Raw genomic sequence first — 25,785 nt, 5'->3', positions numbered from 1 at the left:
AAAATCCAATATCAGCCAGGCTGTGGTGTGTGAGGTGAAAAGACGAGGGAGATCTAATTGGTTGTCGCTTTAGGCGCAGTCTGATTGGCTCCTTGTCGCGGTGAAAAGTTCGGCGGCGGCGATCGAGTCGGAGACGGCCTTTATCAGCGATCGCTGTTGATCACAAAAAAAGAGCCCCACCCGCCTCCACTGAAAAGGGCCTCCGAGGACGCGTTTGAAAAAAAGCCGTCGTCTCCGCGAATATTAAGGCTGCGGCACCGCGGAGGATCGTCTGGTTTTTGAGGAGTAGGAAACATTTCCAGTCGTCTCGCGTTTGAGATTTTTTTTTTTTTTTTTTTTTTTTTTTCTCAAATGAAAAGGACTCCGACTAAACGCGACTTCAGAGGCGCGCCGCGTCGCGTTAAAGAGACGTTTTTTCCCGACAGGACGTTTCCAACAAATGGGGACGACTTTGATCTTGAAAGGCAATAACCAATTTACTTCGTGTGCGTGCGTGTCTGTGTGTGTGTGTGCGCCGTTAAAGACCTGGAGATTGCAGCGTTGTTTCCGGCCTCCCGTCTCATCTGAATCGCTCCGGCGCTGCCGCCGGGAGTGAGTGCCCTTCCTCCGGACGGGACGCGGGGACGCGGGGAGAGCTTGTCGGCGCTAAAAGCACTTTCACGCGGCGGAGGCCAATCTGCCGCTCCAAGGTCGCTACAGTAAAAAAACAACGGAGTCGGCGATGATGGAGCCGCCGGGGTCAGCGGGGTGCATTCCGTCTCGGTAACGCCGGGTGGTTGTAAACTTGGCGAGGTGAGAGCTGCTGAGAGCTGATATGTTTTTTTTTTTTTTTTTAAAGGTGTGAAGGAAAACCGGTCGATGAAGTCCCCCTTGGTCCCGCCGCCGTCAGGCCCAGACGTCCTGGAGGTAGCGCTTCTCCTCGCGCAGCGCCGCCAGCGTCTTCATGGCCTCCAGCTGGTCCACCTGCAGCTCCGCTCTGATGGTCTCCACCAGGGCGTCGTTCACGTCTTTGGCCATGTTTCTGGCGTCTCTGAAGACATGCGTGGAGATGCGAGGCTCAGTTTTCCGTAAATGAGGATTATTGCCTGAACAACACATGCGAAATCACAGCATATTTTGTTGCAATTTTGCAAAACCTAAGCTATGTTTTTCAGTCTGGCCTGTCAAGAGTCAACGCTCAGACAAGCCGCGTGTTTGGAAGATCCCAAAATTTTATCAAAATTTAGCCGCAGGAGGCTGTAAACAAAGGGCTAGCCTCACCGGATTGCTAACCCGTGCTAGCCCGCTACACAGGAAGATGGCTAAAGTGCGGGAGCCACGTAATGCCATTTAATCGCAGCTTCTTGTGATTATAACAGCATGAGTGGGTTGAATTGCAGAGCACCGGGAGAAAGCTGTGCGTGCGTGCGTGCGTGCTTGTGGTGTGCGTGTGTGTGCGTGTGCGCGCGCGCGCGCGCTAGCCGGCCAATGGTTTTATAAAAACGGTTTGGAGTAATGGTTCCGTCCAGGCAGCAAAGTCCTGGAAGGAAATTGCTGCAAAATTTATCTTGCTGTGGCAGCACATTGGGGGTGGGGTGGGGGGGATCTGACTTCCGCTGCACCTGCAGGGACTTTTTTCTCTCTCTTTTAACCTTTCCCAAACATCCAACATTTCACAAATGGGGTGGGCAGGTGGGGGGGAGGGGGGGAGGGGGTGGGGGGGGGGTATTGTGGCGGCCAAGTATTATGAGCACAAAAATGCGTATTGAGATATAAATTGGTTCATAGGTTTGTTCCAACATGGGGTTCTGTTTGGGTCCTTGACGTGTTTCAGCAGAGGACAAACAGAACCCTCGTCTGAACATTAGAAAGAACAAAGTCATAATGAACACGATTTAACTGAGATATGAGTTGTACAGTAGGTAGAAGGGTTATTTGTCTCGTTTGTTTTTCCAGAGAGAGCTTATTCTCGCTTCAAGTACGTTTCGTAAACATTTCACAAACAGCGCAGGTGAAGTTGACGGATGCAGGGCTGAGGCGGTAGTAAAAAGCGAACCACTCTCTCAAGACGCAAAGAGGAGGAATTTCTGCTGTTGCTTCTGTTGCAGTAAATTTGCAGAGCCGTCGTTGGGATGGTAATGAAAGGAAGGAAAAGAAACTGAAAACGCTCTCACCCGCAGACGTAGATGCGGCCGTTCCGTCGGAGCAGGACGTCGGTGACGGCCCGGCCGCGCCGCTGCAGGGCGTGCTGGACGTATCTGCACGCCGCCTCGGGGCCGACGTCCTCCGGCGCGGCGGCGGTGGCGGCGGCGTCTCTGGAGAAGCAAACCTCGAGGTGGCCGAGCGCGCCGCTGGACACGAAGCCCTCCAGCTCCTCTCTGGGAACACGGAATTTTCAGGGAAATTACAAACAGGCGCAATTTTCCCCGGCAAGGTCGCCGCCGCTTTCACAAAGAAGGGCCCCTTTTATTGAGGCGAGCGTCAGGGGAGCTGATGGAGACGGTGGGAAAGCGAATGGATGTGATAAAGTGCCCAATCACCACCCACCACCCACCACCCACCACCACCGAGAGAGCAGGAAGCCTTTTAAGGAACTTTGCAACACAGCAAAGCAGGGTCGGAATTTAATTTCAGCGTCTTTTTTTTTCTTTCTTCCTTGAATCCCCAAGAGAGTCACAGTCGTCGTCGTCGTGCGAGAGAAAAGTATTTTCCCACCGATGCGTCAAAGAGTCAGTGGCGGAAGAGATGGCGGAAGAGGTGGTGGAAGAGGTGCGGAAGAGGTGCGCCATACAGGGGCTCCCGACGGTGACTTTTCTTTGTGTTTGGACGTTAGTTCTGCCGTCATGCTAACCAGTGCCACACCACCGGCGCAAATAGAGAAGTGCTTATATTAAATGCTGCTCTTGCATCACTTTTCTTAACAAAAAATCCGACCCAAGAACGCCGCAGAGGGCCGAAGAAATAATTCTCGACTCGACTCGACTCACCACCACTGCAAATCGAAACTCAGGAGTCGACTTTATTTTATTTATTTTGGCTCGTATTTGCATGCACCTGCCTTTTGGGTAGCTGGCCAGGTTCCACTAACACAACCAAATCTGCCCGGAACTGTGTGTGTGTGTGTGTGTGGTGTGTGGGGGGGGGCAGAAGACAGTGCCTGCTGGTTTTGGTTACAAAAGCCTCTGTAGTGAAGGAACCGGCGGTGGAAGAATGGAAGGAAAAAGGAAAAGACTCTTTTAATTGTGAGGGCGAAAATATAAATCAATGCAGGGGGGGGGGCTGCCAGCCTCTCAAGGCCCCACACTGAGTGTTTATGTCATCCAATCCAAGCCGACGCTCGCACAGAGATATTGAGCGGCAGCCTCCAGCGGCAACGCGCGCACACCGCACACCACATGACCCTCGCAGCGTTTCCTGGGTAAATAAGCCCCGTCAGGCTTAATAAAACAGGACGCTGATGGGTGAGAGGTGCGGAGGGGTGGGGGGGGTGGGGGGGGACTCTGCCGGCAGATCAATTTATCTTGTTAAACACTGGGAGGGGAGCGGGGGGGGAAAAAAACAACACAACAACAACATCAAAAAATAATGCATTTGGCGAACAAGGTTGAGTCACCGTTAAGAGCATCGCTTTTATTTTTTTTATTATTTTTCTCCTCTCTTTTCCCATCGCTGCTCGCTGCTGGGTGGTTAGCTGCAACCTTTGCTCGCCCGTCCCGCGGCCCCAGCTACGCCTCCTCCCGCCCGTATTGGCAGGGGCCCCGGGGTGCTATCGGACGGGGGGGGAGCTGTGGCGGCCTCCGCGCTGGGGTTTAGCGTGGCTCTGAGCGTTTTTTTTTTTGTGGAAAGCTGAGCGGCGCCAGCGGAAAGCGCACCGAGAAGCGAACCGCAAAACGCGGTGACTCCGAGATCGCCGGGTGAAGGTCTTCGCCTCGGGGGCGGGGGTGTTTTTTTTGCAGCAGCCCGAGCAGAAACAAACCCCGGATGTATTATAAGAACTGGATACCGGACTGGCAATATGACTGCGTGCCGACTTTTTCCTAGTGGCCATTCGTGGTACTGCAGCTATAAAGCTATAAGCCCAGAAAGCATTTTTCCCATAGACCGCAATGCAAAAATAAACACATTTATAAAGGCTGACAGGACGACTGTGAACCTGAAACCTGATTCATAGCAAATCTTTCCATTGTAGATTTTTTTTCAGTTATGGTCTTTGAGAACCAGAAAAGTTTATTCCCAGCGTTGTGCTGCTGTGCCTCAGCTCGTCCTGATTGGCTGTGAGTGACCTTCTCCAGAATGGTTCCGATTGGCCAAATAGATGATGTGAGTTACAGAGGCATGATGGGAAGTGACACGACTGTGCATTGCTCTATGGGCCCATTAGTGCGGAAGTCAAAACGTTTTTTCTGGGTGAGCAACTTCATTGAAATGAATGGGGGGCGTGGTAAGAACTGGATACTGGCAATATTTGTTTCCCAGTGGCCGCTCGAAGTACTGCAGCCAGACACCCCATCTGGCCCTAGAAGCATTTTCTGCGCACGCTCCATGGGCCGCAAAATGCGGAAGCCATGAAAAAAAACAGAAAATGGGAAAATTGAGGCCTTTTTCTCCACTTTTCTGAACGCTCTGTTCCCTTTGTTGTGGTTGGGGAATGTTTCTTCGAGTTGCGACGAGGTGCGAACCCAGCCAATCTTCAGTCATTAACCAAGCGCCGACTCCTTTGCGGCGTAATTAAAAAACAAAACGAGAAAAAAAAAAAGGCCGCCGTCTGGTGCGGCCGAACGGCGGGGAGCCTGTTTGCCGCCTGAATATGAAATGCCAGAGATCAATAGCTGTTTATTCTGGGCGGCCTGGCGGGCGACAAAGCAAAAATAAATAAATAAACAAACGTGCTCGGCGCTCGATTGAGGCGTTTCGTTCCTCGCCTGAGCCGAAACCCTTCCAGACTGCTCGCTGCGCTCATGCAAGTCAGAGCCCGAGGCAACATCCTGCACCCTGAGGTGGAACCAGCGGGCCCTTCGCTGCTCCTCTGCCTCCAAAGCACAAAGTCATAGGCCATTAAGGAGGCCGGGAGGGGAAGAGGGTGGGGTTGTTGGAGGGAGGGGGGTTAATACGACAAGTCGTCAGACTGGCATCGACCTCTGGCGTGAGCCTCTTCCGCACGTGCGCGCTCGCAAAGGACATTTTTAGGGCAATGTGCAGTGTTGTGTCGGGGTGGGGGGGAACCAATAGGAACGTCAATAATCGCAGTTGTGAGCACGTGCAGCAGATCTCCCTGCGTCGCCTCTCTCTCTCTCTCTCTCTCTCTCTCTCTCTCTTCTCTTTTTTTTTTCTTTTCTAATTCATGAGCGCTTCGCCATTCATTTGATGGCTTCCACGTCTTCCGGCTTCGCACGCTGTCAAACTCTGAGAAATTGCGGAGGCCTTCTGACAGAAAAGGCAGAAAGAAAAAACAAATTGAACAGAATAGGATGTGTTGAAATTTGTGAAATTGCACTCAGGTGTTTGGAAAAAAGAAGAAAAAAACAAAAACACCAAAACAAACACCGGAGGCTCCCGTTCAGTCTGCGTCCGGTTGGCCTGAGAGCTTCTAACTTGGAGTGATGACTTTTTACTTCTGACCTTACGACCCCTTTTTTAATTGCCTTTCGCTGTTGCGTTGTTTTTTTTGTTTTTTGTTGTTTTTTTTTTAAATATAAAGTGCTTCTGCAACGCTGCCCTCCAGGTGAAACGCGGCTCGGGCTGTTCAGAGGCTTCCGGCCGATTTAATTCGAGTGGAATTCTGTGCGGGGGGGGGCGGCGAGTGGGAGGGGGTCCTTAAAAACGCGCGCTAATCGACTAATCGCTCCAGACAAACGCGGTGGGCGCCGTTTCTTTACGCCGCCCTCCTACCTGGATGCCATTTGCTGTTCAACTGAGGGAAAGAGTAAACAAAGCGCCGCGGCGGCCCCGAGCGGCCCGCTTCTTTGCGTGATTAAGAATGCTAATCCAGTCGTGGCGCTTAATCCAGCGAAAGAACTCCATCAGCGCGGCGGGTAGCTGCGAGGGGGTGGGGGATGGAGGGTGGGGGCAGGGGGGCTCAATTAGCGTGCAAACAGGACGGACTGAGGCTTAAACAAACTGATCAAGGCAGCGATGGAGTAGCGGGACGGCGCCAGCCTACGAGGAAGCCCCTCCCCCCCGTGGAATAGCGGCAGGATCTCAGACGCGAGGCATTTCAACAACGCTTTTAAAATAAGATTTGCCTTTCATAAGGAATTCATAAGGAATTTCGTGCACATCTTAGAAGCCCAGCTGACCGAAAAGTCCAGCTGACTTCCTGATTGCACTGTTAATTTTGACTAAAATGATAACTCAATAAAAACGAGACGGAAGTGTCTGCCGGAGACGAGATCCAATCAGAGCTCACTTTGACTACGACTAAAACTAAATCAAATGTTGCCGTCAAAATTAACACTGCCTGGTTGGCTCTACTGAAACAGACCACATCTGGAATACTGCATGGAAAATAAAGTGTGAAGGTGAAAGCAGCAGCTTTGGAGGTTTTTTTGATTCATTTTTGTTTGACCAGGCTTTAAACAGGAAGACGACCTCACCTGAACAGGAAGTCGCCGTCTCTGTGGCGGCAGCCGAAGAACAGCCACGTCTCGCCGCAGTCGGCCCTGGGGTTCTCCTGCCTCTGCTTCTCCCTGGGAAAGAAACAGAAGAGCAGTCAGTCAGCTGACGTGAGCGGGCGAACGGGGGCCGGGCGGAGGACAGGAAGTCCTTACTCGGAGCGCGGAGGTTAAAGACCGGCGGTCACCGCCGATAAACACTGGCTGCTTAATGCCCCCTGGATGTAAAGTGTGGGGCACGCTGCAGCGGGATGGGCGGGGGGGGGGTCAATGAAGAAAAAACAACAACAATAAAAACAGACCCATCACCGTAAAGAGTCGTTGGAAGTGAAACTCTGCGTGCCTGTTTCACGCGCTTGAGCTTTTTAAAAACACATAAAAGCGTGAAAAGCGATTCCCTCCTGCGCTTTGGAGTTTCCAGTTTTTTTTTGTGGGTTTTTTTTTTGGCAGGGCTCCCAGAATCCCTCGCAAAGCCGGCGGCAAGGAAAAAAAATAAATAAATAAATAAAAGGCAAGGCGGCACAAAGCCGAGCTCCGACGACGTCGGTATCTGCGGCGGGCAGCACCTGCTGCGCAAAAAAAGGGTGACGGCAAGCAGATAACAACGGCCGCCCCCCCCTCCCCGGCCCTCCCCGCCACCACCGACCGCTCGCGATGCCATCAGTCAGCTGATTCTCCAAAGCGGCTGGACTCTATCTGTCGCCTCCATCTGGAGTGGGGCGGGGGTGCGGGGATAGGTAGGGGGCGCTCTGATGTGGCCGGGGCGGGCGACGAGTAGGGGCTCAAACGCCGCCTTTTGATATTCGCCAGCCGGACCGAATGCTACCTTTATCTTCAAAAAGTCAAAGAGGCGGCTAACTTTGATGCCGCTCGCATTGAAGCGTTAACGCGGAAGAAACGCAGGCCCGTCGCGCCAGTCGGCCCGAGTCGGCGCGTCGTGTCGCACTGCGGGCGGCGTGAAAATGCGGAGGGCAAGTTTTTTTCCGGAGGGAGCAGTCAAACGATGTGATGATGTCCTGATGTCGGGAAACACAGTTTTTTTTTTTTTTTCTTTGTTGTTGTTGCTGCTGCTGTTGTTTGAGGAACCGTGATTGCTTTCCATCAAAGGTGAAATATATGAATGGCAGACTGGCAGGAAAACCTTCACCCTTCATTTGCGGACCGGCGACGCCTTTTGTGTGCCGCGACCCCCTGTCGCTTCGAGCTGCTTTGTTTGTGCGTCGCCGCGTATACATTATTTATGAAAATAAATGGCACGACGTGACAAATGCGCTCCTCTGCTCAGCTCTGGGAAGTTGTCAGTTTCTGTTTCTATTCGGTGTGGGAGGAACTTGTAGCGGGTAACCGAGCAACGACGCGAGAAAATAATCGGCCGCCGTCGTTCTTTCAACCGTTGTTGTAGCCGGGAGAGTCACGTATACATTGAGTGCGTGAGGCAGCAAACAAAACGAAGGGACTGACGACACGGAGGCAGATTTTTTTTTGAAACCGCACATTTTCGAAAACACACGGATACGCTGGAAACGAACGAAAGCGATGCAGTACCTATGCCAGGCCTGGGAGTGGCGCCGCAAGTTTACTCCCTGAATGCGGAAGAAGAAGAAGAAGAAGAAGAAGAAGAAGAAGAAGAAGAAGAAGATCACCTGAAACACACCGTGCTTAAAGAAGCAGGAGCTCGCTAACAACATTAGCACCACAGGTGATGGCTCGCGGAAACTTCTGCTTCGGGTTACTTTAGATTACAAGTAGTAATAAGTTACAACTAACCCAAAAAAAAAAGGCCCAAACATCAAAACGCACGATAAGGACTTTCCCTCACTTTCCTCTCTTATTGCCATGGCTGCTCTTTCCTGCACGCTCACCCCAACCCCCCACTTAAACTCCCCACACCCAACTGGATCAGAACCACCAGCGCTGCGAACATGCTGCTGAAGCCGTCCTCAGACACTTTGCACATGTCCCCATTTACTGTTTGTAGAAGTTCCAGCGCAAGTCTGGCAAAACTTAAGTTTTTGCTCACAGCGGATTTCACGTGTTCCCCGTCAAGAACCATCGGGGGTGTTTTGAATTTGAAACGCTGTCATACGGGTGAAGAACAAGCGCAAAGTAATGCTATAGTTCCGGGCCCCCTTGAGTATAAGTGTCAGGCGAAACTAAAAATAGGCCAAAAAAAAAAAAAAAAGGGAGATCTGGTAAGAGAGAACGTGCAACATCTGTTCGTTTGTAACGGGTCTCGGTTTTTGTAATATACAAGTGGTCGGTACGCGAGAGAGAAATGAAAACATGTACAATACAATCAAAAATTGCAATGATCTTTCAAAAGTCAGGAGCAAAAAAAAAAAAAAAGGCAGCTATTCCGATGTTTTTCCATGCAGGGATGTCGTGTTTTATGTTCAAATGCCAACTGAAAAAAAAAAAAAAAGCAAACCAGCACTGGGACCGGCGGGGGTTGAAAAATCAATGTACTTTGATGACAAACATTGAAAATAAGGCGCCCTGCTTAATTAAATGAAAGGCTGATCAGCTAATAGGAAAAGGCTCTGAGGCTGAAGTTTCTTTGAACTCCAACGTTTGCTGAATGGCGCTGGTGGTAACAGAGCTGTCTGGCCGACTCCATCCCAGCGCTCAGATCCCATCCATTAGCATCCTGGACGAGATTCTTCTGATCTGCAAACAGCCCCGAGTAAACTCATTTTACCGCGCCCGTCTCTCTCCTCTCTCCACCCGCCCTGAAGGGATCAATACCAATATGAAAAACCTGGATTCCATTCCGAGGAGACCACACCGGCGCCTTTCGCTGCATACAAATCGCATCACATCGCAAGCCCACGCCATCACCGTCCCGGGGGGGAGGCATCCACGGAGCACTCCATTTCGGGGGGGGGGGTCGAAAATCAGAAGCGCTTTGCTTTCAGCTGCAGTCGGTTGATCAGCAGCGAGGGGTGGCGGGAGGAGTCAGAACTGCACGGAAGTCGGTCTGAAGACCTGGTAAACATCCCAATTACCTTATATAGCTTTCATCCGTTTCCTTTGTAGCTCTGTGCGTGAGAGATGCAGAGCCGCTTTTCAGGGCATGCAAATACAAGAGCCAAAAAAAAAAAAAAAAAGAGCCTAAAACCAGCTCCAGGGTTAATTGGTAATACAACATAGCAGAATTAAACCCATTCATACCAGACGGGGAGGTGATTTCAAACCCTTCTGAGCGTGCAAACTCGCTTAACCGCGATCAGCTCTCTTTGCAGAGAGGGAAATTCAACATTTGTTCACGCGGATTTAACATACAAAAAAACTAAGTCAATGAACCAGATCATTAAATTTCCCACAAAAAAAAACATCTGGAATCATCCAACTTTTTTTTTTTTTGTCCTCTCTAAAAGAAAAGCTTGTCAGAGTTGTTACGGAGATTAAAGCCGAACGCAGATAAATCACGATATTTGTTCTTAGCCGTCAAAGATCCCCGAGGCGTACACAAAAGGACCCGGCGACGATCAATACAGGACTCCTGCCAGCGGCCTGATTAAAATCTCCTTGGCACCACCGAGTGAGGCTCTGACCTTTCAGAGGCTCGTCTTCCACTTGTTACCAACGCTACCAACTCATACAAAGTACCTTGGAAAAGCAGCCGTCAATAAACAGTGGGGAGGGGAAAGGTGGGCGGATCGAAACGTCCCGGCGTTGTTTTGTTGCTAGCAGGCGCCTGCCTCCTCGGGGCCCTCCGGGGCAGACGCGGCGTCCCGTCGACACGCCGTGTATTCTCCCGCCGCGGTCGCCAAGGCGTCGCCGAGGCACCTCGAGCCACATTTTGTCAATTTTATTTTTTTCGCACGGTCCTCCGGCACAATAGGCAGCGGGAGGCACGGAGTAGGGAGGCGGGGGGGGTTGAGCTGATGAAATGGTTTGGGAGTTTATTCCGTGAAGAGTCTCTTCAGGGGGAAAAGACAGTGCATGGATACAAAAGAAAAACAAATATGACAGTGACCCAGAGGGACATTGGTTTGACAATGTGCTGTATTTACTGAGCAATAAACCAAAGACAAAAAAAAAAAAAAAATGTTCAAGTACTTGAAGGACGGGCCAATTCAGAGAGACTTCAAATTAAAGTTTCCACAATCTTCTTTAATCTTTTTTTTTTTTAAGTATTTTGCATTGGGTTCCAAATCCAAAGAGGCTCAAGGAGCATTAGCAGTAGCTTTGTCGTTCGTAAAGTGGTGATTTGTCACATTTTATATTTTGACATCCAGGATTACAATATTCCCAACACCTGTAGTGTCCTGAGCTTAAAACAATAACATCAAAAGTCCTTTTGTTTACCTTGATTGTTGCAAATTGGATTCCTAAATCCAAGTGTAGCCCAAAAACAACAACAACAACAACAACAACAACGCGCCGTCTTTGCTCACCCCAAGGGTACGGAAACAGCCTTCACCCCGGACGACCACATCCTCCTCGCAACGCAATCGCCGCAGACAGGCCGCCATTACGCCAGACGCGGCAGCGGCACCTATCAGAACAATCACCGGCCGACGCCCCCCCCGCCCGGGTGGAGCAGATGTCCCGGGGATTCAGAGACAATTGGAGTTGACTGGGGCACAACCTCATTTATACAAAGCCACCCAGGAGTTAGACATATCGTGCTGACGAAAATGGCTCACTCCGCCGTCTAACAAGTCCTCGGTGGGCTTTCGGCGGGAAGGGTTGGAGTGAGGGGGGGGGCGACTACCCCACAGCACAGCCATCAGCCCCAGAAATGGACGGCTTGAGCAGCAAAGTCCTTCTGACAGGTCGTCGTCCCGCAAAGGCGATTTAGCCGTCGATTCCGGGCCTCCGGAAATTAAAAATGGCACATCTGCGGCAAATGTCATCACCCCTCCTCCCACCCGCTCCCCCGCTAGGAGTTTTTATTCAGAGAGAGATCTCGGCAAGCAGGCCAGCGAAAGAAAAAGGAATCGCACTCGGCCAAGAGTTGTAACCTCTCTTTGACAATTAAAAGCAATGGCTTACTTAAACCACACGCACAGACCACCCACTAGACTTTTTACTATCAAAATCAATAGCCTTCCAAAGCGCCGCGCTGACTCCCGACTCTTCATCGCGAGCCCGAAGGCATTAGCTTGCACATCGGAGGGCGTAATTTATTCCTGGTGAGGCGAGCCGCGGCTTCGGAAATAATCCCCGACATGATCGCGAGGCCTCACCGCTTGATTTCTGGCGCCTTGCGAGAGACAAGGTGCGTGACGTGGACTTTTTTCCTCTTCTTCTTCTTCTTTTTTTTTAATCCGCCCGACGCCGGGGTGTCATCGCGTTGTCTCCGCGGATCAAGCCAAAAATACGCACAGGTCATGCGCACTCGAGTGGGCGCCCGAACTCTGAAGCATATTCATTCGCTCCATACGAGGGTTTTAAAGCAGAGGCGCTCGGCTGCGTCTCCATCGATCCCGACCTCAACCCCTTACAGGTGCCACTTCAGCAGCGGATCTTCAACAGACACGCACACGCGCGCGTGCGCGGGCGATGCCTTCCCCTTGAGAGAAGTGTTCCGTGCAACGCAGGCCCTCAACGCACCCACCGCGTCTCTTTGATTCGATAAAATCGTCACGTCCTCACCTGGCGACCCAGACGCAGCAGCGGGTCCTGCGTTCTTTAGATCTCATCTAACACGTAATTCCCGGAATACAATACGGGAGTCAGGAAAGCTTGCAGGGTGAGAGAGGGTCCGTCACATTCAAATAGCCGAATCAGATTTGTCATCGCTAGTTTGTAGCCAAGTCGCTACAGCTTGAGGCTTGTTGGTTGCCCGTGGCAACGTTAGCTGGGTGTGAGCAACAGCGTCTACTCAACATCCTTGCCAAGGCCAGCTGGAAGTGAAGCAAAAAAAAAAAAAAAACAAGTTGTCCACCTGGAAAAATCTTAAATCATCTTCTTCTTCTTCGTCTTCTTTGAAAGTAAGAAAAGTATGGTAATAATTGGCACTGTCAAGAAATCACTTCCTGGAATCTTCTTAGTCTTAGGCTTTTAAGCATGGATGTATTATATGTATAATAAGAACTCAATACCGGACTGGCAAAATGGTGGTGTGCCGATTTTCCCCAGTGGCCACCCGAGGTACTGCAGCAAAAAAGATGGGCTGGAAAATCGCCAGAAGAGAGTTTATTCCCAGCGACACGTCACGTGTCAGTAAGTGAGGTTCTCAGCAGCTTCCTGGTTTCGTTCAAGCTAAACAGAAGCTTACTTGCAAAGAGACCCAATTGGAAAAACTAGGACGCAGTTGAAATCCGAGCTTGCCCAATTGAATGGAAGCTGCAGTTATTATGCGCTGTCGAGCTCACCTTTGCTGGAGGAAGCCGATGAAGGGCGCGACCCCTGTGCCGGGTCCGACCATCACGAAGGGCACCGACAGGTCAGCGGGGGGTCGAAAGGTGCAGCTGGGCCTCAAGCTCACGTGGACCTGGGGTGGGGCGGGTGAGAGGCCATTAAGGAGCAAAATCCCCCCAAAAATAATAATAATGAGAGCAATTACAACAATGCTGAGAGGCCACCGTGGGAGCGTCGATCTATTAATTGATCTGCTTAATATTCCGAGACATGCTAATAAGGAAACTCAAGGGCTCCGGCAGGAATCCGCCGAGTACATTTCAGAGAGGATTTACGGGATTTAATTTTAATTAATTCTTTAATTAGGCGCGCACTTAGCAGGCCTTGTTCCCCGGCTCGCGCGTTGGAGCCGAGTTTCCGCGAGAAAAAATAGCGGAGAAGAAAGCGGCCGAGTCCCCGAAGTCTGTGGCTGTTTTTCCGCCAGCTTGGCGCTCCACCGTCCCCGCGCTTTTTCTGCCCACACTTGCCTTCTCCGTTATGCAGAAAAGCCTCTCGAGCTGCGCTATTTAAAGGACGAGGGGCGCCGGAGTCACGCCACCATTTCCATAAGTGAGTCAGTGGCTACAACTTTTTCGTCCCCCAAGCGCAAAAATCGCAGCTCTCATATTCGCACAACTCTGTTTTAGCCCGTCGGCTCCCATTACCTTGGGCAGAGGCGGCGCGCCCGAGGGTTCGGCCGGGGCGGGGCCGATGAGGTCAAACAGCCCGCCAGTGCACAGGCCCCGCCTCCCCACCGGCCGCACAGGGCACGCTGGGAACTCCACCACGTTGAAGACAAAGCGCAGCTTCCCGGTGTGCCTGAGGGGGGAGCTGCGGAGGCCACAGTGGGTCGGAGGAAGGAAGAAGAACAGGCAGTGTGGTAAGTAGAGGAAACAATTTGTGTCTGTGTGTGTAAGAGAGAGAGAGAGAGAGAGAGAGAGAGAGGGAGAGAGAGTGAGTCTGTATTTTTATGTGTCTGTGAGGCGTTGCATGCGGTGACAAGCCAGGAGAGAGAGGCGGGCGGGGAGAGAAAAACACAGAGGACAACAGATGGGTCCTGATACGCTCAGGCATTATGAGGGCGGACAGATTCTCAACGGCGCGACAACAGCGACCCGACAAATGATTTTTTTTTTTTTTTTCCACAATACACCTGAACGCACCGCGGCTGAGCGACAGCCGAACCGAGGATGCTGACACCAGAAGAGAAGCGACGCAGCCTCCCGTTTGGGAAGCCTTTCAGGAGAGACGATTGTTCCGGCGCATTAGAAAGCAGCCCCTTTGTGACATCACAAGAGGGCTGGGGTAACCGAGTTTAACGGGTTCCGCATTGTGCAAATTTCCTCTCTGACTCTGACCACTCAAACACTTCTGCCCCCTTTTTACTCTCACGACCTCATGTGCAATATTCATGTATCCTTTAATAGTTTTTAATCAACTTTTATCCCGATTATTTTTTGGGCTTTTTTTACTTATTATTTTAATAATATCTGTAATTCCAATGTACCTGTTTCAACCTGTTTTTAACTTGTACAAATGTCAATATCAATCTATCCAATCATCTATTTCACCATAAACGAGAACAATCCATCCATTTGTGACGTCACAAAAGGGCTCCGATTGGCTCGGCGAAACCTCTGCCAGTTGACCCCGCCCCTAGGCGGGGCTTGTCCGGCCCTCTGAGACCGTCTTGTTTTGGAAAAACGGAGGGAGGGAGCTCAAAACGCAGAATAATTTCCCAGGAAGCTGCACACTGAGGGCAAAATACGCAATTCTCTGGTGATCTGTAGGCTTTTCTGAATAACCGACTCTGCAGCACAGCTCCACAGTCGGTGGTCTGCCCGGGTCGAGAGATAGATATATATGAATATATATACTGGAAATTCAGTTTAAGTTCTAAGCATCGCCCATTCATTGAGGCTGCATATTTTGCCAACTTATTTAATGCTTTTAGAGTCAAACTCCTTCCACCGCTCACCCATTAGATCAGCTTTCTATTTCTGCCTTCGTTTGTTTACGCCGCCGACTGCCTACCTTTCCCGTCAGCCCACATTCATCAGCATTTCCATCTGAGCCCTCGGCTGCCATCAGCAACAGAGCCTGCTCTCCGGTGTGGAGGTGGAGGTGGAGGTGGATTTGGGGGGGGGGGGGGGTAGACACCTTCCCATCCCAAAAAAAAAAAAAAACTCGCCGACTTGAGTGCCAAAAACTGACAATTCAATCAAAAGAGTCTTCACCTCTTTTTTTCCCCCACCTCCTGTGATTAAGCCGCCCGCTCACGTACCTCCTTGTGATTTAAAATAGCGGCAATCCGAATTCTTCTCTGCACTTAGAGTTCTGAAATGAGCTTTGAAAAAGAAAAAGAAGAAGAAAAAAAAAAAAAGCTTCCTGTCAGTCTGACTCTTTCATAAAAGCGCCTCCAAAGTCCTCCTCTTCATTCGGGGTTTCACACTGCCGGCAGTTACCGCGGGCCACGAGAGACCTCTATTGACCGCGGCATCAATAATGCAGGCCTCTAATGTCTCCGCCGCATCTGATAAACTACAGCCTCTCTGTCTCCGTCGGCAAACGCACACAAACATAAAAAGCAGACGACGCTAAGTGACGGAGTAATGAGCGGGGCAGGGGCTTCGCGTTAGATGTTGCCGGTCCTCGCGAGCTCTTAAAGGAAACCTAATGGACACTAGCTTAACAGGAAGTGCAGATCAATGATTAGCTAAGTGAGGCCAAAAAGGACCACTCAAGTGTCTTTTTTTTTTTTTTTTTTTTTGTAAATAAAGCCCAACTTAGCTACACAGCGTTTACAACCCATTCAATTGTGCGCATTATTTATCCACTTAAACCGAAGCCCACACGGCGCGGACGACGCGCGCATGGGACGCACGCGGTGGACGATAAATCATAAACTGCGACACTTCCCGATTTATGAAAAGGGAACTTTTAAACGTCTCCAGCGCATCAACGAGATTCATGAGAAAATGCCACACGTTTTTTATCGTTCGCTGCGATTCTCTTTGATGTCGTAATAACTCCATTAAATGCCAGCTCTGCCGAGAGCTCCATTCACAGCTGTGAAAAAAAGCCAAAGAAAGAAACAACAAACACCTCCAGTGGAAAGCGTTTCCTATTTGCCGATGAGGCAAGACTGATGCATATGCAAATTCAATTTGCCTTATTAGTGGTGCCTTTTTGAATGTTTAAAAAAAAAAAAAAAAAAAAGGGCAGCAGTATATCATCATTTTCACAGAGTGTTATAGGACTCTAGAGTGATAAATATATCGACAAAACTACTCCCTCCTTTAGCCGCACAATCACAAAGATGACATTGCATGAATCATCCAGTCCAATAAGTGTCATGAACCCAACCTGTGTGAAGCATATACTTTTCTCTTCTGTCTGGTATTCAGACTGACTACTCCAGGCTAACGCCTGCGGAATGTTAAACATAATTATAATCGCGATTAACTTTCACGACCATTAAAGCTCCATAAACCTTTAACGGTCAGTCTGTGACACAGACCCCAGACTGGAAATTATTATGGACGTTTCGTAAACGATCAAAACAAACGAGCTGAAGGGAAGGTTTTCATTTGGTTGCAGTCACAAATTTGTTTTTTTTGTTTTTTTTACAGTTACTTAATATTTATTTCTTATTTCCACATGTCTGCCGCCTGTCTGTGCACTCTGTCCTTCACTCCCTTTGCTTGCTCCGCTTTTCTTTCTTTTTTTTCCGAAAGCGCTCGCTGAACCGCGCAGCTCTGGAAATCCGCCCGTTGTGATGACAGAAAGGTCACCGCTACTTCTGTGTCGGGTTAGGGACACCAAACTCAGCCAGGCGGTGGTTACGCCCACGCGCCCCATGAGAGCGCTTTGCGACTGTCTGGATTGTGTCTCCTTGCTTAAGGATCAGGGTCGGTTTTGGTGCGGAGCTCGAGTTAAAGCCACAAACAGAGGGCTAGACAAGCTGTTTTGGGGGAGATGGAGAAATTTTCTTGAATAATAAATAGAACATAGGTGGAGGAGGAGGAGGAGGAAAAACAAAGATCTGAGATCAGAAAATGCTAGAATATTGGAATCCGTCATCGCTAAATACAAGTTTAGATAGATGGATGGATGGATAGATAAGACAGTCATAGCTAAATACAGGTTCAGATAGATAGATATACAGATAGATAGATAGATGGATATATAGTAGTCATAGCTAAATACAGGTTCAGATAGATAGATAGATAGATAGATAGTCATAGCTAAATACAGGTTCAGATAGATAGATAGATAGATAGAAATGTGGATATTTGTCATTCCAAAACGAGATGATTGCCACCAGATTGCCACTCATTCCCTGTGGTATGTTTTGCCATGTGTTTTTCCTTCTGTCTGCCACCTCACCTGGCTGCTGAATAGGGCCTGGGCTGCAGTTTCGGCACATGCTCTGAAAGGCAAGAGAGGGGGAAAAAAAAAACAGCCGTCAATCATCCTGCCCAGCTCCAAACAGCCATGACAGAGACTCGACAAACATAATTCAAAGTCACCCGAGTCCACCGAGGCGTCCAAGCGACCGATCCATCCCCGGTAACGCCCGCCCAGGTAAGTGTCTTATTTCTAGGGCACCATTTCTATATTTATGAAATTACAAACTCAGGGTTATGGAATCCCAAGTGTCCCGACGGCGGAGGGAGGGAAACAGATTGCTAATGCAGACCTGATTTCAATGCCAGCCATGAAGGTGCCCTCTTTTGGGTAATGTGTGGTTCATTGCATTCCTGATGACGCGTCGGGGGAGGGGGGAAAAACCTGCAAAACTTATTAGAACCCCGCATAACTTTTCACCCCGCGGCGCGCCGACGTTTCGCCATCCGTTACGCTGTTAGCACCGCCGGCCGTGAAGACTAGCGTTTTATTTGCATCTCTGTGATGGATTGCGGCCGGAGAAGTGAAGCTTTTACCACTGGCACCAGCTGAGGCCTTTGCAATAACACGTTTTTTGTTTTTTTTTTGTTTGTTTGTTTTTTCTGCAACATCGCTCTTCAGGACAGACATCTGGACTAAATCTGGTCTCTTTGCGGATTTATCTGACAAGCGAACGGCTCGGGGTGTTAGTAAGACAACAGCCGCCGCCGTCCGTGGCGAGAATTTTTCACTTAAATGACGACGCGTGAAAGATTGTGGGGCTCAAACAAAAACACGAACCCCAGACGAGAGAGCCAACGATGACGTATGGACTAAACCTCGAGTCTCGGTGGGGAGAAAAGAGATTGATGCAGTTAACACTTAAGGTGTTTAAATGAGGTTTATTGCACTCTGTTATCCTCTGCTTGAGACTGAATTAAAAAAAAACAAGTCCATGTGGCCGTGGCCGATCTTGTTGCACATGCAAAGGCAGCTCGCTTCTAATGATGCAAGCACATGCTTGTATTTTAGCAGTTTTGCGTCCCTGCCCGAATCCCACTGAAATTTGATCCCTGTTTAATATGTGAAGGGCAGACCGACAATGAACAAAGCCATTTCTGATTCTAAATCCACTGACTTCCTACAACAAAAGATTGCAGATGGTTTTGGAGAGTCACCATTCACTCGCCAGCTAACGTATGCAAAGCGCCCGCTTCGCCCTATATGATATGAGTGGGTGGCGCTGGAAAAATGTAATAATAAAATCAGTTTCTAATCCGTTCATTTTTGAAACTCTTATTTTTTTTTTAATGCGTGATATCCATAGTGTGGGGGGAGGAGAGGGGCTATACGCCTCGGAAACACCAACTCAAATGAGTCGAAAACGTTCCTCCTTAAAGAGGAGGTCCAAGTGTCTGGGAGGCAGGCTCATTTACAAGGATTACAGGATGAGGATTATACCCTGGCCTTGCTTTGTTAGGTAGGGTTTGAGGATTAAACCAGCGCGCGGCACCATTTAAGATTCATCCAAGAGAACAGTGAGTCGGCGCCGTGGGGCAAAAATCTTTTCCCGAACAAAAAAAAAAGTTTATGTATCGGCGGGATCTCCGACCGCTCCGCCGGATGGTGTATAATGTATGTTAACACAATCCTGCGCGACTGCAGCCCCTGCCTTGCTATCGCGGAGGCGCCGCACATCCGTAACGGAGGACCATCAATCCATCATCTCACATGGCTGCGTCGCGGCGATGCCTCCGGTAGATACACTGGAAACATCACGTTCTGCGATTTCGGGGGACAAAGCTATTTTGCGCGTGCGTGTGTTGTTGTTGTTGTTGTTGTCGTCGTTGTTGTGGCGGCGGCGGCGTGTGGCTCCAGGACCTGCCGCGCGACACGAATTCCAGCACAATAGAATAAAATAAAATAAAATACAGTCCCAGAGTTTCCCCGATAGGTTTTCAGAAATGATCATATTCCAAGGGGTGCCCATCGATCATACTGCACAACAATATAATCTATTCCATCTCACAAGTCTCTCTGCACTGCAATTTATATGCAGAGGTACTTTCTTAGCAGAGGGCAAAAAAAAAAAAAAAAGAAGCAATGTGGGCTGAAGATAAAAAGAATTACACTTTTGGAGAAATATAGATGACTCCTGCGACTGCAAGTGGAATTAGGGGAGAATTAGAGAGGGGTTGTTAGCATAAAAGCACTTGGAAGAAGTCTCCCTCCCTGGGAAGACTTTTTTTTTTTTCATTTGAAAGGAGGACCTGCTAGCGCACACGTCTTTTTTTTTTTTTTTTTTTTTTTCAGAGCCATTGAAATGTTTTCCAGGGCGTTTTACTGCATCTCAAACGACTGGCGATGGGCAATATTAGGTTGTTGTTTTTTTCCCAGTAGGGATGAGGGAGGGCCACGGGGACGCGTCCACATTGCTTCGGGTCATAAAACTACGGGCCGGTGCATTTTTTTTATTATTTCAGCCTGCTGGAGAGGCAAAATGAAAAAGACCCTCCTGTGCGGCGTGCTGCTCTCTCAGGCTGTGACCCCAAAGTTTTCATCCGGCCCAGAGAGAACCACACAGCCAACGAGCTGACTCACGGAGGCAAGTGGAATTCTTTTCTCGAGCCAGACTATAGTATTAAAAAAAAAAAAAAAAAAAGCCTACACGGCTACAAACATTTTTCCTCCAACCATATCGTAAAGAATATTTGCTTGACTGAAGGCTATCCCCACTCGTATCCGTCATCTATTTTCTAGTGCAGAGCAAACGCATTATTTTTGTCTCCTATCACAGTTTTGAATGTATCATGTTTTGATTTATTTCCCTTCCTTCTCCCTCTACTTTTTTTATACCTCATTTTGTTTTTGACTCTCACAGGATATAACAAGGCCAGCAGCTCATGAGTCACCTCTCGTTATTAACACCGGCGCAATAAGATCATAAACCATTAAGAGTCGCTCTCCTCCCGCTGCATGGGGGTAATGAACCGGGGGAAAGTGCTTCAAAAAAGAAGAGAGAGAGAGAGAAACAACACGGCGCCGCTGCTCGGGGAAAACACTGACTCAGATTTGATCATTAACCTCTGATTGGATCTGACCCTGCACTTCTGTGTCCTTGCAATTGACGGCGACAAACCAGTGGATGGGACCTATTTCCCCCCCCTCCCCTCTGAACAGCAGCTGGTGCCCCGGCGGGCCTCCGAACCCACATTTCTCACAGGGGCACGATTGTCACGATTCGCCCCCCGCCCCCCGTTTCTGCACTGTTCAACTCCAGGAGATAAATAAATAAATAAATAAATAAATAAATAAATAAAGGTGCAGCGGATGGCAAGTAGACCGTAAATAACCGTTCGCTGGGAGAGGCCAAGAGCTGTGACACAGCTGTTTTAGAGGACAGCCCCGACTTGTATGTAAAAGCCGCGGCCAACTAATTTCACTGTCTGCTAAGTTTCACTCAAAGCCTATTAGATTTACACCGAACGGCGGGCCAACTACCAGTGAAACGAAAAGAAAATGTTAGTTTTTGGGAGCTTTTTTTTTTTTTTTTTTTTAACTCAAAGTTGGCACAAAATCTGGGACAGCTAGGGTGGCTAACGATAGCCACCAAAAAAAAAAAGATCGACGTTATTACCGGCAGGGGAGGAATTATGAAACACTACCGCCTGACTCACAGTCGCAGTAATGCCATTATCTTCACAAGGGCCTGGAGAAAAACCATATTGGGCTGGTGTGTGTTTAAAAAATGAGACGGGGAAATGAATGAGTGGCGATCCTTTAGGGAGCTCTTCTGATGAACGCCGCCTGACCATTCAAGATAATTAAACGCTGTGACGGATCAGGCCTCAAACCCCGCGCGGACAGCAACTAGCTTTCTCCGGTGCTGCAGTGACCCCTAGTGGACGAAAAGAAAAACTGTCTGACAGCTTAAAAAAAAAAATAAATAAAAAAAGAGCTCCGCTCGGGAAAAAAATAAAAAAAATATGGGAGCGAAGCCGAAGTCATTTATCCCACTGACAGTTTTTCCCAGGTTGCAGACTGAACCCCAATCTGGTGTCAGTCACTGTAACTCCCCGGCTCCTTCAGGCAAACGTAGTTTTAAAAAAAAAACAAGAAAAAAAAACGCTCGAATTTAATTAACCACACATCTATTATAATAACAAATTTGTAAACAAACTGGAAAAAGCATCTGACAAACATGCCAGCATATTAATGTGTTTACTCATTAGTCTCTGTATGGATGATAGTCATTAAACGCTTGAACTTTGTTTTGTTTTTTCCCCCCAGTGACGGGAAAATGAAATCAATTGAAAAATCAAAATAGCAAGTGCTAGCTAGTCGTTCTCATGCAGACTGAGAACGACTCCCTGGTACCTATGAGGAGGCTGAGGGGGGGCGAGCAGGATGGGAAGGCCGTGAGGAGCTCCAGGACGCCGAGGCTGGGGTCCCGCAGGTAGGCGTTGTAGTTGGCGGCGCCTTGCTTGCTGCACAGCTCCTGCAGTCGCCTCCTCTGCCCACCGTCGGCCGTGTGCTCCACCAGCGCCCGCAGAAACGCCTGACGGAGGGAAGTTAAAGGGAGGGGGACGGTAAATTGAGAGTCGAGTCACTGTTAGACGTCCCCTATCTGCGTTAGTGGCAACAAAGCCAGACCGAATTTTGGCTTTGGTTCAGAAGTGGGCAGTAAACAAGATGTTTAATACATTTTTCCCCCGGCACCCCGACGGGACAGATTTTAATTCTGTATCGCAAAAAAAAAAAAAAAAAAAACGCTCCCTGTGAAAAGTGCACCTCGCTGACAAAACTGCAGTGACAGCTCTCAGCATAATTCCCCCTGGCTGTTTTATTGCACACCTTCTGCCTCATCAAATTAACTTTTAGTCTTCATTATGCAACTGGAGCAAATTCAAAGCCGAATCAAGATCAATGAATGCGGCTAATCATTGAGTGTCGTTTACGGGGGACAAGCTGTTGTTTACCCTTCACACCATGACCTATTTTGAATATTTTTTTTCTGCAGGTTGTGACAGACAATAAGAACAACTTCAACGAAACACTGATGCTTTAGCTCCTGGGCATCGTTTTTTTTGTTGGGTTTCACTGTATACAACCATTTATTATTAGCATGCAGCATTCAAACCCACTGCATGTTTGTCATTCTTGAGTGTTTTGTTTGGTTCCGGTTTTCTCATAAGGGTTTATGAGTGTTTGTCCAAATTAGCGGGCCATTATTGCGGCGTGCACGAGGAAAGATTGCTCCCTCTTCCTCATATCCATCCTGTATGAAAAGTGCTTCATCACTTTTTTTTTTTTTTTGCTCCTGTCACAGCGTGCACGTAGTTTCAGTCTGAAAATGCCAGCCCAGAGGATGCATCTGATCTCTTTCTTGCTCTGCGTCGACAGTTGGGAGCGACGGTGAAAAATGAGGGCCGTGTTGAAAACTGTACACCCAGCCTAAAAGAATCGAGTTTGAAGCTTAAACTCTTGTAAACATTACGGAAAAGAAAACCGGCTGCTGGGACAACGCGCACGGACGTGTTCAAGCAAACCTCATCTCTGAGTTTGTTGAAGTGTGGCGATTCAGTCAGAGCGGAAACAAAAAAGGCAGTGTTTCTATCAGAAGACAAACCTGCCATCAATTCAAATGTATTGTTTGATATATAAAGTGAAAGACTGTGAGAAAAATGCCCAAAGAGTCTCGGAATCAGGAGTAATTTCATTGTAGTGCTCATTAGATAATTAAAGAAAAAACAAATATATAATAAGCTTTTTTTATTATTAACATGTGCCATAACAGATGGCTGGTGCTGTGTCGTAAACGCTGTGAATTATCCTGCTTAAAGCAATGCGGGAGAGTGAGGGGAGGCTTGAAAGGTGCTGTTTACTGAGAATAAGCTGCACGTAGAGGAATTTTCTATTCATTTAAACTCTGAGGCAGAAACTAGTCCACGGAGGATCTGACTTCAACCCCGCCAACAGACCTGCAGTCTCTAAAAAACGTCGGCTTGATGAGTTTATCGAGAGCGAGAACATCTTGTCGCTCCGGAAGCTTGAGAATATACGACAAACAAGAACACAGAAGACACTTCCTTTTCATCACAACGTTAACGGAAAAAAGACAAACGCGAGCTCCGCCACTGCGGTTTGCTTTCGTCCAAACTGTGCAGCGGCGCGAGAACACGCGGTACCTTCTTGGGAACGCTCCTGATCTCCAGACACCAGGTGAGCAGGTACAGCAGAGAAACGTTCTTGGGAATGTGGGAAGGCACCTGGGCGCCTAAGACAGAGGGGGAAAGAGCACTTTGTCAACACTGCACTGCAAGATTATTCCCCAGCGTGGAGGATGGATGGTTTGGCGGGGGGAAAAAGTGCAATGTTTTTCTTATTTTACCCTTTTTCTTTGTGTCTTTAGACAGACAAATGTTGACTGCATAGTTTCTCTGGTCGTAAAGCCTCAGTCTGTGAAGCATGTCCTCCACCTCCGCAGCTCTGTTTGGGCAGAACACGTTGAACGAATCTCCAGGCTGGTAAGTAATCGTTGGGTGCGCCTGAAAGAGGACAAAAAACGGATGTATTTATTCATGCGTGCTTCAGGTTTAGGAGTCACAGAGAGAAAAGTCAAGCTTACAGAGATGTCCAGCTCTAGCAGGAGGGCCGTCTTGACGGATTCCCCGCTGGTCAGCTGAACTGCCTTGGATATGGGGACCTCGTGAAGATTTTCCTTGTCCAACGGCCCATCGATCTGAAGAAAAGACATGCACATTTAAAACGCCGCACAGGCTGGATTTAATTATCCATTTAATCAACCATAAATTCACCTCTTCGGTCGTCTCCGCCTGCTGGAGAGACACTTCCAGGTAAGGAGAAGGCAGTGCGGGAACATTCAGAGAAGACTCTGACAGTGGAGGCAGGGAGCGCGTGAGAGAGGCCACCGGCTCGGCGTGAGAGAGTTCAGCCTGGTCTTTCTGCGGCCCCGCAGCTGACGTTGGAGCGGCGGCAGCGTCAGAAGAAAGGGAGGCCAACTCGGAGCTCCTCGTAGGGGGAACTGAGCCGAGATCGGAAACGGCTAGCTGAGCGGGAGAGGCTGAAGGTGAGGCGGGAGATGTGGGGACCTTTTCACTGGATTGCTGCTGGGGACCATCGTGGTCGGTGATGCTCAGGAGGTTCAGCTGGACATCTGGCGGGCAAGACTCTGCGGCTTCCTCTGCATTCATTTTTGATAAGGCCTCCTTGATTGCTTTCCACAGTCCATCAAGCCAGGGATCCACAACCACCTCCAACCTTTTTGAAAAAGGTACAGCGAGTCTGGTTTCAGGACACTTTCTATATGCTAAATGTCCATTCTTTTTGACTTACCCAACACCATCATCCGCGTATCCCGTTGCATAGAACTGCCGGGCGCCGAGTTCCTGCAGACGCCGCTCTATTGTCTTTCCGCAGTTGCAGAAATTTGCATAATTTGTGTCTCCTAAAGCTGGAGCGGGCAAAAGGAAATGGATGAAAATGTCTCGAGCCAGCAGCTGCTCAGAGAGCAAAGCCCAGTGGAGTGCCATGCATCGTAATTATTTACAAGAATAAATTGTGCAAATGAAAATCTCTCAGCTCGGGCAGCCGAGTGGCGAGACGCTGCCAGGACGAGATTTACCTAAGAGTGCGTAGCGAAGGTGTTTGTAGTGGTCGCTGGCGAGGTTTTTCTTCTTGATGCACTTCACAAACTTGAGAGCGTTGTCCGGCGGCTCCCCGTCCCCAGTCGTGGACACGATGAAAACCACTGGGGCAGTCTCCAGCTCCAAATTGTACTGGAAGAAGTCACATGATCAATTAGGAGATTCTTGTATACGCGAATCAGCATGAAAACTCAACAACACTTTAATTGTGGTGCTATTAAATATTTGTGCTGCAGTATCCATTCAATGCATTAAAAGCAGAGTTAGTAATGTTGCAATAATGTTTTTGTTTGTTTTCTGGGCATGTGCCGCAGCTACCTTTGCATTTGCGTCCAGGCAGCTCAGCTCGGCATCCAGTCCGTGCTCCTCGGCCACCTCAGCTACCCCTTCGGCTATGGACTGGGCTTGGCCCTTCTGTGACCCGTACAGAAGCACGAATCTTGGCTTCTTCCCACAGGGCATGCTGGAGGATACAAAAGATACCAGCAGCATTGAAAAAAAAAAAATAAAAAAACAGGCCTGCGAACAGAAACAACACAGAGCTCGCTGAAAACAGCTTTTGTTTTCCCGGCGTCCTCATCTTACCTACTTACTGTAAGTTTTGACAGGCGAGGATCAAACTTCCAAGTTTTGACAGGTGACGATCAAACTTCCAAGCAACGGACCTAAAATGCCTCAACGGTACCATATGATTGGTACCATTAGGGCTGTTAGAATAGCATCTAATTAAATGAGTGATAAGACAATGCAGTCACACATTTTGAAAAAAAAAAAAAAAATCTCAATTT

General features: G+C 48.8%; 1 protein-coding gene and 1 long non-coding RNA gene across 3 annotated transcripts; one reads left to right on the top strand and one right to left on the bottom strand.

The window, feature by feature from the left end:
- On the bottom strand, positions 1–25,785 carry mtrr (5-methyltetrahydrofolate-homocysteine methyltransferase reductase). 2 transcript variants are annotated; one of them, XM_076051086.1, is made up of 15 exons: positions 25,591–25,785; positions 25,316–25,460; positions 24,976–25,129; positions 24,687–24,804; positions 24,149–24,611; positions 23,959–24,072; positions 23,722–23,878; positions 23,519–23,607; positions 21,708–21,888; positions 17,331–17,373; positions 13,607–13,772; positions 12,917–13,035; positions 6,573–6,665; positions 2,154–2,357; positions 1–1,030 (listed from the first exon to the last, which is right to left on the bottom strand). In XM_076051086.1, exons 1-15 carry the CDS (start codon positions 25,683–25,685, stop codon positions 886–888), a joined length of 2,286 nt encoding a protein of 761 aa, XP_075907201.1. In that variant the 5' UTR covers positions 25,686–25,785; the 3' UTR covers positions 1–885. The 2 variants fall into 2 exon arrangements, with proteins under 2 accessions (XP_075907201.1, XP_075907202.1); XM_076051087.1 differs by having other exon boundaries at positions 25,583–25,740.
- Positions 17,380–24,059, top strand: LOC142904787 (uncharacterized). Its single transcript, XR_012929448.1, has 3 exons — positions 17,380–17,528; positions 23,743–23,857; positions 23,925–24,059. It is a non-coding gene; the product is annotated as an uncharacterized LOC142904787 (long non-coding RNA).

This window comes from Nelusetta ayraudi, unplaced genomic scaffold, assembly GCF_046127955.1.
Source record: "Nelusetta ayraudi isolate G7.1 ecotype Tasmania unplaced genomic scaffold, CSIRO-AGI_Nayr_v1 ptg000132l, whole genome shotgun sequence".
Classification (NCBI taxonomy): domain Eukaryota; kingdom Metazoa; phylum Chordata; class Actinopteri; order Tetraodontiformes; family Monacanthidae; genus Nelusetta; species Nelusetta ayraudi.
The sequence above is the reverse complement of the archived record's forward strand: the minus strand, read 5'-3'. Positions and strand labels throughout refer to the sequence as shown.